Below are 13,986 nucleotides of genomic sequence, written 5' to 3'. Positions count from 1 at the left end.
AACCCCAAATACCATCTAATGACTGCATGCACAGCCCGTCTCTCAGGACCCCCCAGCTCACGAGACGTGATCAGGGTGGGACTGGTTCCCCCATCTTCCAGATGTTCTGACAGCCCCAGTTTTCCTAACCCTCACCACTTCTTCTCTGACTGAAAATTAGCCCCCTGCCCCACCCTCTAGAGAAACAATCCAACCCCTCCATATGACATCGACTCATTCGCTCATTCATCCACCATCTCACTTGTTCATTCGGTACATCTCTATTGAACTCAGAATCTTGGGAAGATTTTATTAAAAGTGTTCCTGCAAGTTGGACCAACATGCCCTGTGCCTCCGCGGGTGGGATCAGGGCATGAGCACCTGCTGCGCGCAGACCCCTGGGCGAGGCCAGGCGGGGAGATGCAGCCGCCCAGGGGCGGTGCCCAGGTTCAGTCCTGGAGCTTGCTGGTGTACGCCTCAGCCCTGTCCAGCGGCGGCCCCCGGTTCACAGACGTGTACGCAGCCTCCGAGGTCCCCAGGGACCTGGGGATGGCCTCCTGCGTGATCTGGGAGTCGTGTGTCGTTTCCCTGTCCGAGCTGCCCGTGTCCCTGACCGAGGGGATGGAGAAGGTGAGGGTGAGGGGCACAGAACAAGCCTAAACCTCTCTAGCTGGTCAGGAACTTTCTACTTAGACACTGCTTTCACAGATGTTGTCTTATGCACGCACAGCAAAGAATGACCGGACAGAATGGGCAAGTCTAGGTGGGAGGCACGGGAAGGCTTCCTGGAGGAGCGAACAGTTACTATGCCCCAAGGAGCAGCGTGGGGGCTGAGAAAGGCATTCCAGGCGTGTGATAGGAAGGGCTGAGCGTTCTGGGGCAACACTGGGAAGTTTGGTGGAGCTGGAGCTGGGGTGGGGACAGAGGGGGATAAATGGAAGAGTCAGGCCAAAGTCGGATAACAGGACCTTTGGTGCCAGAAGAACGTGTTGTCCAAAAGGAGGGAGGGACATAAGCACGTCCTGACGGCTCCCAGGTCTGGCCAGGCAGACCAGACTCCTGGTGGCTAATCTTATCTATTATTTGTGTTTTTATTACTTAAATGTCAGAGGGCAACGTGACTTGCAAGTTCACTGCCCCCTACTCCATCCCCCACCCACATGGCTTTTTCCACATGGCTAATTCCTGTGTCCACTCAATCTCACCTACTCCAAGAAGCTTTCCCGTCTCCTCCCCCCATCCACACTGGGACAGGCACCCCACCATCTTCAAAGCCTCCCGGGGGCTCCCTCCCTCTCGCTGAGACGCACGTGATTCCTCCCTGTCCTGAAGAGACTTTGCTCCTGTTGTTCCTTCCTCCAGGAAGCCCACCCTGGTGCTCCAGGCAGGATCTTCCTCACCCTCCTCCGGATTCCCACAGCACCTGCTGGTGCCTTGATTCACCCCCTGTGCCAGCCTCCCAGGATTAGTGGATTGTGTGCACACCTGACGTCCGCTCCAGACACCCACAGGAGACCTGACCCGACGTCAGAGCTATTGGTAGCGTCAGGAGACCAGGGCTCTGGCCCCAGCTCTGTTTTAACTGGCTGTGCGACCTTGAGCCACCCTTAACCCCTCTGGCCTCAGTTTCCCCACCTGTCCAGCCAGTGGGTGAATTATGACAACAGAAGCTAATAGCTGTTGAGTATCCAGGTGCTGCCCTAAGAACTCTGTAAGGATTATGTCACTTAACCGTCATGACTCCACATGGAGGATAAGATTTATTAACATCCCCATTTCCCAGATGAGGAAGTTGAGGCATAGAAGGAGAGGTGTCGGAGCTGAGACCCTCCCACCCAGCCCCGCTGCTGAGCCCCTCCCTACCCAGCTGAACGACCCCAGGACACTGCTCCCCTCTCACCAGACCCAACCCCACCCAGGGTGGAAGGCCGCTCCCTTGCCTTCTGGGCTCGCCCCTGCCTCGGGAGACCCTCTGGGTGGAGTGTGCCCAGGGTGCCCCCGAGTCTTGCCCTCCAGATGGCGGATACTCACAAAAGGCTGAGGACAATGGCGCCAGCAAAGGCGATGAGCAGGAAGAAGGGCAGGGAGCCCAGGATGGATGTGATGACGATCATGCCCCCACTCCGCCGGCCTGGCCACGTGTCGATCTCTGAGGACGGGGTGACTAACAGGACACAGGCCCACTCACTCCCCAGACACTGCACCCCTCAGCCTTCTCCCGGGACACACAGGGGCCCCCCAGCCTGGCAGCCTCAGATTTCAGGATGGAGTGGGGACCCAGGTCAGAGTCTGTCTCCCCCCAGGTCCGGGGAGCAATTAACTTGCTTGCCCCACCCCTGCTTCCCAACTCCCTCGTGTGTCTCGCCTCTTCCTCTTTTAACTGTCTTTCTGCATAATTTTAAATTCTAAATGAACTCAACCCCTCTGGCGAAATGGATGGGACACGGATTATAAACAATTAAAGATGCGACAAAGGGCCTGGGTCTGAGGGAGCTGGATGCCCCAAGGATCCCCCTCTGCTCTGGTCCGCGTCGCCCTTCTGGAACTAAGTGAACAATTTATAGGTCCTCCTGTGAGCCGGCTGCTTTCTGGCCACTGTCCCATGTAGACCCGACAAGACCCTCGTTCTGGAGATCGCTCACTGCCGCTGCGGGAGGTTGAGTTCCTGTTCAAGGGCACTCAGACTCCAGACTCAAGTCTATAGGCCTGTCTGGTCCCAAAGGGCATACTCGCCCCACAAACTGACCTCAGGCCCTGCCCCAAAAAGAGCCAGGCCTAGTGCTTTTGTCTGGGTTACTCCAAGGAACCCTGCTGGGGAGGCAGAGCAAAGATTTTTCTTCCCAATTCTCAGACGTGGAGACTGAGGTCCTAAGGGGTTCACAGAGCAGTGAGGCGCAGAGGCCGGGCTTGAACTCAGCACTTTCGGTCCCAGGGTAGCCCTGTTGCAGGGGGATGGCAACACATGGGCATGCCCCTGGAAGGGCAGGCGGGGGGCCACCCCGGCCACACGCGTGTGCACACATGCCTGTCTGTCTATGCCCTCCACTAGCCGTGTGACCTCAAGCAACCTGTCAGAGCTACTGCATGCCCTGTAAGCTTACCATGGGGCGGGGGCGCTCTACAGGTGAAATTCTCGGCTCTAGGCTGAGCCCATCATAGCATGAAGTCTCACCTTGGGGGCCAAGGTATGGGGGAGGGTGCTCTAAAGTTAGGGTCGGGTGCTGTCAAGATTACCATCTGAAATCTCTTCTGTTGCCCTCAGGTTCTGTAGACACGATTCTGGGTATAAACCTTGGATGGTGTGGAGAACCCAGATGGAGGCTTGAGGAGGGACAGGGCAGGGCCACAGGCAGATGCCTGGGCCTCCGAGCCCCCTACCTTTAGGAAACCCACCCAGCCTCCAGAGAACGGGGTGGAGAGGTGGGCAGCACTCTCGCTCCCTCCCAGGCTCGCCCCCTGCCCCGGGTCCTAGCCTCCGGAGCCATCCAGAACCATCAGGATCCATCTCACGTGGCTGTGAGGTCTCAACGAAGGGGTGGGTGAGGATGGAAAGACAGGGTAAACTCCATGCCCCTTGGAGGCAAATGCCTTGACTTCAGTCATGCCAGCCTATCCTTCACCTGCCTCTGCCACAACACCTGGCCCTCAGGGAACGGGGGGGGTGGGGGGCGGATGTCAGGTCAAACCATTTCAAGATGCATTTTCCTCCTCAACCCGACAGCCTGCCCGGGTCTGGGGAGACCTTTCTGAGTGACAGGCTGAGTGTGTTTTCCCACGTTCCCCTGAGGGTCGCCCCCCAGCCCAGCCCCATCACTTACGCCGGTTGGTGCGGATGGGGTCGGACCACAGGGTCTGGTCCTGTACCAAGCCCGTGGACATATTGACAAGGACGTACTTGAACCTGTAGGGAGACGGAGAGAGGGGGACTTCTGTCCATCCTGTGTGCCCGGCCACAGGCAGGTGGAGGGATTAGAATGGTGGGTGTCGGGGGGCAGAGGGGGTCCATCTTGGAGACGGAAGTTTAGACGGCCACAGGGTGGGCTCTGGGCAACAGGACAGTGCTGGACTTGGCCTTGGCGCCGTCCTCCCCTTTCCCGCCCCTGGACCCTTTCCATGAAGACTTCAGGGTCAGTGGTCTTCCTCTCAGCTCTCCCTCTGGGGCCCCCGTTTCTCTATTATCCACAGGATGAGTGTAGCATATTTGCTGAATAGCGACCAATTTACCCTCTCGGCATCCTTGCCTTCCACCATTCCCAGCCCGCTCCTTGGTATCACAAAAGGGACTTAAAAAAAAAAAAAAAGTAATAATATTCATTCCCAACCCAACTGCCCTGGGACAGGGCTGCCCTTTTTCTGTAGAAAGCCCCAGCTGAGTGTCACTAATCATAAAGGAAGATCACCAGAAGATTCCCAGAGCCCACCCGGGGCCTCAGATACGGTCCGTTTAAAATGATGGCTACTCTGAGAACTCAAAAACCAACAGCCTCTCATTTAACACTTAAAAAAAAAATGAAGACCCTTAAAATCTCTACAGCCTCCAGTGTTTTGCCTAATCTCCTATTTCTCTGACTTTGAAGAGGAGAATTCCAGAAGCTGGGATATGTGCTTTTGTGTCCCCCAGGTAGGAGGTTTGAGGAGGTAGGGGGAGGTTTTCCCACATGGAGAACAAGGTCAGAGGTAAGAGGTTGAGGGTGGGGACCAGACACTAAGGCTTTCATCCTGCCCTGTGGCCAAGGCCAAAGGAGAGGCAAAAGCCCTCCGACAGGACGGCGGGGGAGCGATGGTCTGGGCCCCCGGTGTGTCTAGCAGGTGCAGAGACTCGGCCTTAGGAGTTTCCACAGTAACGGGAGTGGGTGTACCCAAGGCTTTGGCACCAGGCGAGACCCCATGGCCACGGATCAGGCCTGAGCCCCGAGCTCTGCACGGAGAAGAAATAAGTGTGGAAAGGAATCAGGGACCCGCTGGGGCCAGGAGAGGGGGCACAAAAGGATATGGCAGAAGGAGGCAAGAAAAAGCAGAAGATGAGGTGGGAGCTGGAAAAGCCTTCAGCGCGGCTCTAGCTCAGGTGGGGCCGCTGCTTTTCAAGCGGTGACCCCCCCCCCCCCCCGCCCGCTCCCTCTCCGGACCAGCTAGTTTCCTCCCCTGGCAAATGAAGCAGATTGGGTAAGTGACTGTCACGCGGGTGATGAGCCGGGATCAGGCACAGAATCTGTGGAGCCCGGGGCAAAATGAAAATGCAGGTCCCCTGTTAAAAAACAATGAAGAGTTTCAAGATGACAGCAGCAGAGGATTAAGCCAAGCAGGGGTCCTTCTGAGTGCATGGGCCCTGGCCCGGTCGCACAGCCCAAAGTACGCCCCTTCGGGAGACCCGGGACAGTCCTGGCACAAGAAATGTGGCCTCGCACGCCTCACCCCTCCTGGGTCTCCCTGAGTGGGGATGGGAGCATAACTGCCCCGCCCCCGCAGCCGCTCACACCCACCTGTATTCCGTGGCTGCCAACAGGGGCGGGTTGCAGAGGCCCCGGAAGTTGGGGTCTGACAGGCAGGTTCCGTTGGCACCCACCCTGACGAGGTATGCGTTCAGGATTTCCGAGGCCCGGGCCACGTCCGCTAGGGCATCCAAGCTGGGCAGGTCGCTGCAGGGGGCCAGGTCAAAGGCCGCGGCCTTGTAGGGGCCCGTCCTCCCTCCCAATGTCTGCTGGAAGGTCGAGCTCAGCGGGGTCCTGCTATGGTCCTGCACGGAGGCGTTCCTGGAGCTGGCTGCAAAGACAGCATCAGCAGTGAGGCCCCTGGCCACCCCGGCTCAGCCGGTCACCGAATACCCCCAAACATCCTCTCTGAGCTAGTGCTGTGCTGGGCCCTGGGCTCCCAGTCGGAGGCAGGGTCAGGCCCCGCTCAGGGGCTCCCTAGGCACTGGAGGCAGATAGGCAGGAACACCGCCGACTTCGGGCAGGAGGAGGGCTCCTCTTTCTACAGGCCAGTGAGATCTTAAAGGGTCCTCCCACCCCTACAGACTTCCGTCATTTTCCCCCTGAGAGGCTGCCCCGCTCCCCCCCCCGGGCCAGTGAAATGGGAGAGAAGCAGCCGGCGGTGTGCACAGAATGGGCCCCGGGCCCAGGTGATGGCTCTGAATGAGCTGCTGTAAATGACCGGCTGCCAGAAATGTAGAGGCTGTCACTGGGTTCCTTCTCCCAGAAGCCCAGGATTGCTCCGGGGAACAGGCGGGGCTGGCCCAGAGCACATGGGTCCAAGTGCATGGTTCCCCTCGCCAACACCAACTGTGACCCACCTGCAGAAGCCGGGGAAAGGGCTGGGGCTTGAGGCACCACAGAGATCTGAGCTCACTTTCCAGCCTGGGAGCTCCCGTGAGTTATCCCACCGCTATGAGCCTTGATTCCTTGCTCTGTGATGGGACAGTGGCCTTGCAGGCTGGTTGTAAACATTAGCACCAAGGTACGCGAAGCACCGAGCATGATGTATGTGCTCAGTGATGTGTACTGTCTTTATTTCTCCACTAGCCTGCACATCTCTCCAGGGCAAAGACGTGTGTGTGTGGCCGCACCATGCAGCCCAGGGCTGGCCCGGGGCAGGCCCAGGTGCCTGTCAGTGAGGTACCTGGGTGGGGGGTGTTGAATGATAGAGCTAGAGCATCCCACGACCAGCCTCCTTTCCTCCTCCCTGCAGAAAGACCAAAGCCCCTTTCAGCTCAGCCGAAGGGAAGCAGAACCCTTACCTAGGTCGACGAGGACATAGAGGTAGATCTCATAGTTGCTGCCAAGGGCCGCTGAGCTGTCAAACATGCAGAGAGGCTTTTCCAAGGCCACAGTGGTGAGGGTGGGGTTGTTGGTGGCGAAGGTCATGCTGGCCAGTTGGGGCTGGAGGTGCACACCTAGAAGAGGCAGTGAGGACAGGAGCTGACCCCCAGTAGAACTGTCCACACCCATGGGCACACTCTGTGCCCCCCCATGTCTGCATTCAGTTACTGGGCACCTAGGGTGTGCCAGGCACTGGGGTTCACCCTCCCCATGGGCCGTCTCAGGAATTTGTCTCAGACCCAGGCAGCTCTCCTGCCCCCACCAGCCATCCCCCGCCCCAGAAACCAAGCAGTCCAGCCTAACTGCTGCCCTCTCTCCCCACCCACAGATGGTCAGTTGCCAAGAACCCCACTGCCTCTCCTAAGCATCTCTTCACCCAGTCAGCGCAGTCTGGGAGTCCCACTCTCTTTCCTTGGACCCCAGAAATAAGCCTCCCCCCCAAGTCCTTTGCTCTCTAACATGCAAATCTGACCCTGTCACTCTTCTGCTGGACCCCTTCTGTGGCTCCCCACTGCGTTGGAGGGGCCTCCCACATGGTCCAGCCTCTCTGGGGGGGCACCAAAGTCCCAAAGCTCTGGGCTTTGCTTCCTTGGGTCTCCAGCCTCACCCCAAGCACGCCCCCCACCTCACCCCACCCCATCCTACGCTCCAGCCACGCTGATGGACCGGTCAAGAGAATCCCACGGTGGACCATGCCGCCTCCCTCCTTGAACTTGCCCTCGCTGCCTCTTCCCCTGAAATGTCCCTCCATCTCCTCCAGTCCAGTCATCTGCAGGGTCTAGTCCAGCCTGTTCTCTGCTCTCCCACAGCCCCCTGCGTGTCTGTCTCTCACAGCACCCATAACAGGGACCTGTGACCCATGAGCCCTGGAACCGCCACCCAAGGAAGCTTATTAATCAATGTTGTCTTTATTATTAATATCCCACTCCCCAGAGCCTGCACAGGGCTTGGCACAGAGCAGGCATCCTGCCTATTCCTGGAGCGAATACACGAAGTTCCCCTTCCCAACGCGGCTTTCCATCCCGGCTCCTCTCAGGACGGTGGGAGGATCAGGGCCGAGGACTCAGCTGCCCGCCCTCCCGGGGCACGTCCCCTTCTCCCCTTCCCCGCTTACCCACACCGAGCCGCAGGCAGCCGAGGGCCAGCAGGGCCCAGAGAGGAGGCATCGCCCTGAACAAGCCGCGGGAGCGCGGGCAGGGTGGTGCAGGAGGCCGGGAGCCCAGGGCCTCTCTGGGTCAGCGCACCTGGAGGCCGGGACCCGCCCTCGGCGCGCCCCGCCCCCGCCCGCGCCGGCCAGTCCCTGGCCTCCTCGCGGGCTATTTGCATACGCCCTTCCCCGTCTACCCCGCCCCGCTGCGTGCCTGAGGCACACACCTGCCCCGCGGGACCTTCCCGGCCCTTCACCGAAGCGCCTACTGTGTGCAGAGGCCGGGGCGGCGCTTTCACAGCGTCTCTCGCCGTATCATCCTCTCTTTGAGCGGCCCCTTCCACACTGGGAAATGGGGGCGCTAATTCGTACAGCTCTTTATAGAGACCCTGCTAAGTGCCAGGTACTGGCTGGGCTCTGGTGGAGATGGACCAGGTTAATCAGAGAAAGTGCCGTCGTGGAAACCTTGAAGTCCCGGGCCTGTGAGCGATCCGGAGACCCCGCGGTGTGACCCTTGGGGTTCACAGGTGCGAGGCCAGGGCCGCACACGGACTCCCGGACACGCCCAGACGGGAGGAGCCCAGTCCTGCCTCCCAGCCCCCGCTGTTTCAAAAGGCCTGCTGCCCAGGGGAGCGTTTGAGAACAGTGCCGTGGGTTTCACCTGGTCTAGAGGGTTCCTTCCAGCATCAGGAATCGCGCTTTTCTCAAACAGCACCTTAAATATTACATTTTTTCATTGAAGACATAAGCCAAGGAGGATAGGAGAAAACTAAAACTGGAAACCAACAGGAAGTGTAGCGTGAACGACATAACCCCGTGCAGAAAAATACCGTGTCTGAGACTCCGGAAGGCTGGTTGGGCAGCACTCCCTTATAGAGAGCACTGTAAGGGCAAAGAGGACTCTAGCAGAGCCCTGGTCCGCAGGAGCCAGGTGGTGGGGAGGGCAGAGCAGTTCTGTAGCAACTGGATATAACTGGGGTCAGGACCCAGGCCCTCACCACAGGATGAGGGAGATTTGGAAGGGAGGAAGAAGAAGAACTTCTGGCGTTTTCTATTAGTAGTATTGTTATAACAAAATAACAACTCCTTGGCTCTGTCTGCTCCCCCCCACTTAGCACTCTGGGTCCTGAAACAGCGGTCCCCAGTAAAAGGCACCAAGGTCCCTTGGAGACCTGGTGACTCTGGGGCTGGGACAAGGAGTATCAAGAGGAGCCTAGACACTAAAGGTTTCGAAGATGATGGGGTTATGTCCAAGGTGCTGGCACAGAAGGGGCTTGAAGGGGCTCCAGCAACCCGACGATGGAAAGTTTGCACACAAAATAAATAGTGGAAGTAACATATTTAGCCCATTGGATGAAACATGAATCCATGAGTCAATACTGGTACTTTTGAAAAAGAAGTTGTAAAAGAGAACATTTTTCTTCAAAGAAGAACACCAACTAATAAACGTACAAGGAATGACAAAACAAAAATCACCATTCTGCAAACATCTTGGTAATAACGGGTTTCAGGAAAGAATCCTCTCAATCAATGTGAAAACCATAGACGAATGATTTTTAAGGAACAAGAGGTGCAGGAATCTGGGGATGTCAATTTAGTGAAGTAATTGAACCTCACATCACCAAGAATGGGGTGGGTTGACCTCATGTGCTTCCTGGGTCATGCCTCTGAGAAGGGCTCAGGACCATCTCTGTAGTGCTCCCACCCAAAAACTCTAACCTGAATCCAAACAAGAGGAAACAATCGGACAAATCCAAATTGAGGGATTTCCTGCAAGCCAACTGGCCTGGATGCTTTGAAAATGTTCATATCAGCAAAAGCAGAAGCAAATACCAAAGGCTGAGAACCGTTGTAGATTGAAGGAGACATGACAACCCACTGCCCCTTGTGACCCCGGATTAATTCTTAATAAAAACAACCTATGGGGTGCCTGGGTGGCTCAACTGTTTCAGTGGCCGACTCTTGGTTTCGGCTCAGGTCATGATCTCGGGGTCCTGGGATGGAGCCCCATGTCAGGCTCCCTGCTCAGCGGGGAGTCTGCTTCTCCCGCTGTCCCCGCCCAGATATAGGGATATTCATTGTCTTGTTCTTGAAATGTGTCTATAGTTGGAATTTTGCCCAAGTAAAAAATGTTTTTAAAAACCAAACATGCTGCTCCTCTCTCTGGGCCTCAGTTTCCCCTCTGTTACATGGGCGGGGTCCAATCGCCGGACCCCTGACATGCTGAGTGGATGGTCAGATCCTTATCGCCGGGGGACAGAAAGTAACAGAAAGTCTCTGCCCCAGAGATAGGGATCTCCTGGGCAAAGCAGTGGGGCTTCCTCCAAGAATTTTTATGGGCTGACATTTCTCGTCCAGTGATTGTTTGTGAACCTGGACTTGAACAGGGACTGGCCGAGCTGATCACAAAGGCTCAGCCCAGAATCACCCACGAGAGGGAGAAGACCCCAGGCATGTTTGTCTTCGCCCAGACACTGCGGTTTCTCATGAAAAAAACATAAAAAGTCCTCCAGTCTCTTGTCTTGCCCAAATATGGCGAGAACATCTGGGGAAAAGAGTTAAAATAACAATCTGCTAAGGCCCCAAAACATTCTGGGAAAAAAAAAAAAAAAGTCTTGGATTTATAAACAAGTCTCCACTTCAAAGATGCCGAGTTTTGTTTGGCCAGGTCTGAAGAGGCGCGAGTGTAGGAGAAGGAAGTCACTGTGGCGCATTCATCTAGGAGACACCCAGGCTAGTGTGCGTGGAGGGAAACAGGAGACAGGGGGTCCCCGACACCAATCCCCTCCTGCTGCAGCCCAGCGCCCCGGGTGCACATTCCAAAAACATTTTTGCCAAAAAAATATATATTTTTTAAAAAATTGTCCCTTTTTGATCAAGCAAATTCCAGGGCACCGAGCTTCAGTCTGACTTTAGATCTGTTTACATACCTCAGTGCATCAGACCGTCTCTGTGAACCCTGGCCCAGATGACAAGCTTGTCAGGAGGCCACCAAGCAGGAAGTTCTGTGATGTGAAAGGTTATGCAAACCCCAGCCCTGCACAGGCCTCCTTTGAATTTGAAACGTGGGGAGTTTATGGGTTGGAAATTCTTGACCCAGAAATGTTTCTTCCAGGACCAGAGAGGCCTGAGACGGTTTCCACTACTCTTTTCTTTAGAGGTCAGAGACGTTCACCCCAGCAGGTTCCGGCTTTTAGTGTTTGCTACGTCCCAGAGGTCCTGAAAGCCAAGCTTTCCAAAGCACTCAGACTCAGTCACTTTGACCCTAAACGAAACGCAACACAAGCAAAGCACCCCAAGCCCCAGGCTTTGGGGGCTCACGGGTCCACCCCCAGCTCCAGGTTGCTCCCAGCAGCCCCCATCTCTCCCCCGGGCTCCAGACCCCTGTCCTGCAGAGCGTCCCCACCTTGGTGGTCCCGAAGGATCCTGTCCCTTTCCAAAGCCTTAGTTTCTTTTTCAGTAAATCTGGGATATCGAGGTGCCCCCTTGCCAAGCAGAGGCATAAAGTGCAGTCAAGGGGTGAACGTGCTCTGTGACTGGGGCGCTGGGCAGGGCTGGAGGGTAAAGATATCTCTCCCGCCGCCCCCCCCCCCCGGGGCCGCCACCCTCTGCCCGGCGTGATAGGGCTTGTCCTGCCCTCACCGGCCTGTGCCAGGCCCCCATTTCTGGCCCCTCTTATGCCGAATCCAACTTTATTCAACAGATATGTCCTAAGTGCCTACTGTGTGCTGGGCACACCAGTCCCCCAGGTGACCCAAACCCGTCTCTTCCTTCCTGGTCCAGCTACGCTGCCTGCATCATATTAGTTTGCTAGGGCTACAGACGCAAATACCACAGGCTGGGGGCCTAAGCCCCAGAGACTTAGTTTCTCAGAGTTCTGGAGGCCGGAACTCTGAGATCAAAGCGTGGGCAGGGCTGGATCCTCCTGGGGCCTCTGTCCTGGGCATGCAGACGGCTGTCCTCTCTCCCCGTCCCCACGTGTGTGTCTGTGTCCTGACCCACTCCTCTTGTAAGGCCCCCAGCCAGACTGGGTTAGGCCTCATCCTAATGACCATATTTTACCTTAATTACGTCTTCCAAGTCCCCGTCTCCAAATACAGTCACGTTCTGAGGTCCTGGGGTTGAGGACTTCAGCGTATGGATTTTGGGGGGAGGGGGACACAGTTGACTGGACAGATGGATGCGTCCGGTGACCCCCAGGTAGGAAATAGGGAAGCAGATTTTAAACTTAGGTCACGGGACCCCATGGGACCCCATGGGGCCCTGCCTCCTCCTGGGTCCGCTCTCTCACCTGTCCCCTCTCCGGGGCCTCTCCACCCAGAAGTCACGGAGACATTTCTAAAGTATAAATCTGGCTGTCACCTCCCTCGTGCAAAACCCCTCGCGGGCCCTGACTGTCCTCAGGACACAACCACGCTTCTGGCCCTAGCGTCCAAGGCCCTGCGTGGCCGCTCATCTCCAGCCAACCTGTCTGCCTCCCCTCTTGCCCCCCATGCCTGGCACCAGCCCCTTTGGACACTGGTGTGTCCCCAGGCTCCCCACGCTCTCTCTTGCCCTTTGTGCTTCCAAAAACAAGGGCTTTCTCTGTTCTCCCCGACTTTGGTATCCACGACTAATGCTTTCTCAAGGCCCCTCCCCTGGACTGCTGCCCTGAAGCCCTTTCTGCCCCCACTGGGCCCACTGCCTAGGGGGCCCCGGGCGGTGCTCCTACGTGGAAGTCCCCCAGCCCCAATCCATCCTCCTCCAGAAGTCTTCCTTCCGTGGCTCTCCTGCGCATGACCTGTAGGGTTTTGATGTCATCATGCCATTGGTGTGTCTTGCTCCCCCAAGCCCCAGGAGAAGAGCCCCCTGCCCTGGGGCCGTGATAGAGTCTTCTTCATCACAGTGACTCCTGTGCCCTGCCAAGGGCACATGCCCATCAGTGTTGAATGAACGAGCGAAAGAATTTTTAAATGAACATTAAGTAGAAGGGAGGAGAGTCTTTCGAGGTGCCAAGCACGTCTCGGTTCATAGCGGACGCTCTCCAGGCAGGAGCTAGAGCATGGCACGGAGCAGGCTGCCATCAGCGTAGGCAGGAAGAGTGTTCACACTGTCGATACACGTTGCAGGATGGGCCACGAGGACTTGGCTGATGATGCGACGTGGGGAGTAGGTAAGGGGAAGTCGAAGGTGGCCTCTGGTCTGGCCTGGGGAACTGGAAGGTTGCAGTTGCCCTTAACCGAGATGGGAAAGGCCACAGGAAGAGTGGGTCTGGAAGGGAGAGGAATCAAGACATGGGTTTTAGAGCTTTTCATTCCCTTTTTCCCAGGGGGGGCCCTGGAGCCCAGCAATGGAAAGCGGCTAGGCAGGAGCCCCCCAGACGCCAGGCGCCCTGGTCAAACTGCAGTGTTCTTACTGTTCCCGACGGCATCCACTTTGGCATCCGTGAGGCTGGCTCTCCATCGGAAGACCTGGCCCAGGGCTTCGGGCTGCGGGAGGAGCACAAGCAGAAGCTTCTTCCCCCCACCACCCCCCCCAGCAATACCTGGGGGTGGCATGGGGTGGGGGGACTGATCTACAACCTGAATTTACCGAATGTCTCCAAGTTCCTTAGGGCACAGGGGACCGAAGGCAGTAGGACCCGCTGGGTCCTGGGGAAGCTCTTGGAGCCCCAGAGTCAAGGCCAAGGGCTGTCCTTGAAGCAAAGGAGGGTCAGCCAGATGCTCAGGCCCCCACCCCCTTGCCCTGGGGGAAGGCGAGGCTTCTCTGGTTGAGCAGTGGCAAACTGGTTTGTCCATCTCTGGAATGAAGCCTGGCTTAGACATTAATCTCTCTTTATCTGTGGGATCGGAGCCTAGCAGGCCTGGGAGGCTGTTCTTGCCCGGCCACAAATATCTTGGTTGGCTCAGAATTGCTCTCCCTCTGCCACGTGGGTCAGTCCCCACTGGCTGCTCACCCCGAGCTGACCTCCGTGGGTCAGAGCTAGGAGGATGCGCCCGGGCCCTGGAGGGAGGAGGGGGAGCACTTTATAGCTCCTAAGCACCTTCCCTTCCCTCACTCCCCTTC

At 57.1% G+C, this 13,986-nt stretch overlaps 1 protein-coding gene across 1 annotated transcript; it reads right to left on the bottom strand.

Moving 5' to 3' along the window:
• Nucleotides 1–326: 326 nt before the first annotated feature.
• UPK3A (uroplakin 3A) lies at nt 327–8,000 on the bottom strand. Its single transcript, XM_028115666.2, has 6 exons — nt 7,909–8,000; nt 6,713–6,868; nt 5,460–5,739; nt 3,798–3,880; nt 2,011–2,143; nt 327–588 (listed from the first exon to the last, which is right to left on the bottom strand). The coding sequence occupies exons 1-6, from the start codon at nt 7,958–7,960 to the stop codon at nt 429–431; spliced, it is 864 nt and encodes a 287-aa protein (XP_027971467.2). The 5' UTR covers nt 7,961–8,000; the 3' UTR covers nt 327–428.
• Nucleotides 8,001–13,986: the final 5,986 nt, after the last annotated feature.

The sequence above is a fragment of the Eumetopias jubatus genome, unplaced genomic scaffold (genome assembly GCF_037043125.1).
Source record: "Eumetopias jubatus isolate StellerSeaLion01/CBP00866 unplaced genomic scaffold, mEumJub1_p1.0 scaffold_8, whole genome shotgun sequence".
NCBI lineage: Eukaryota > Metazoa > Chordata > Mammalia > Carnivora > Otariidae > Eumetopias > Eumetopias jubatus.
Note: the sequence above shows the minus strand (reverse complement) of the source record. Positions and strands in the feature narration are given on the sequence as shown.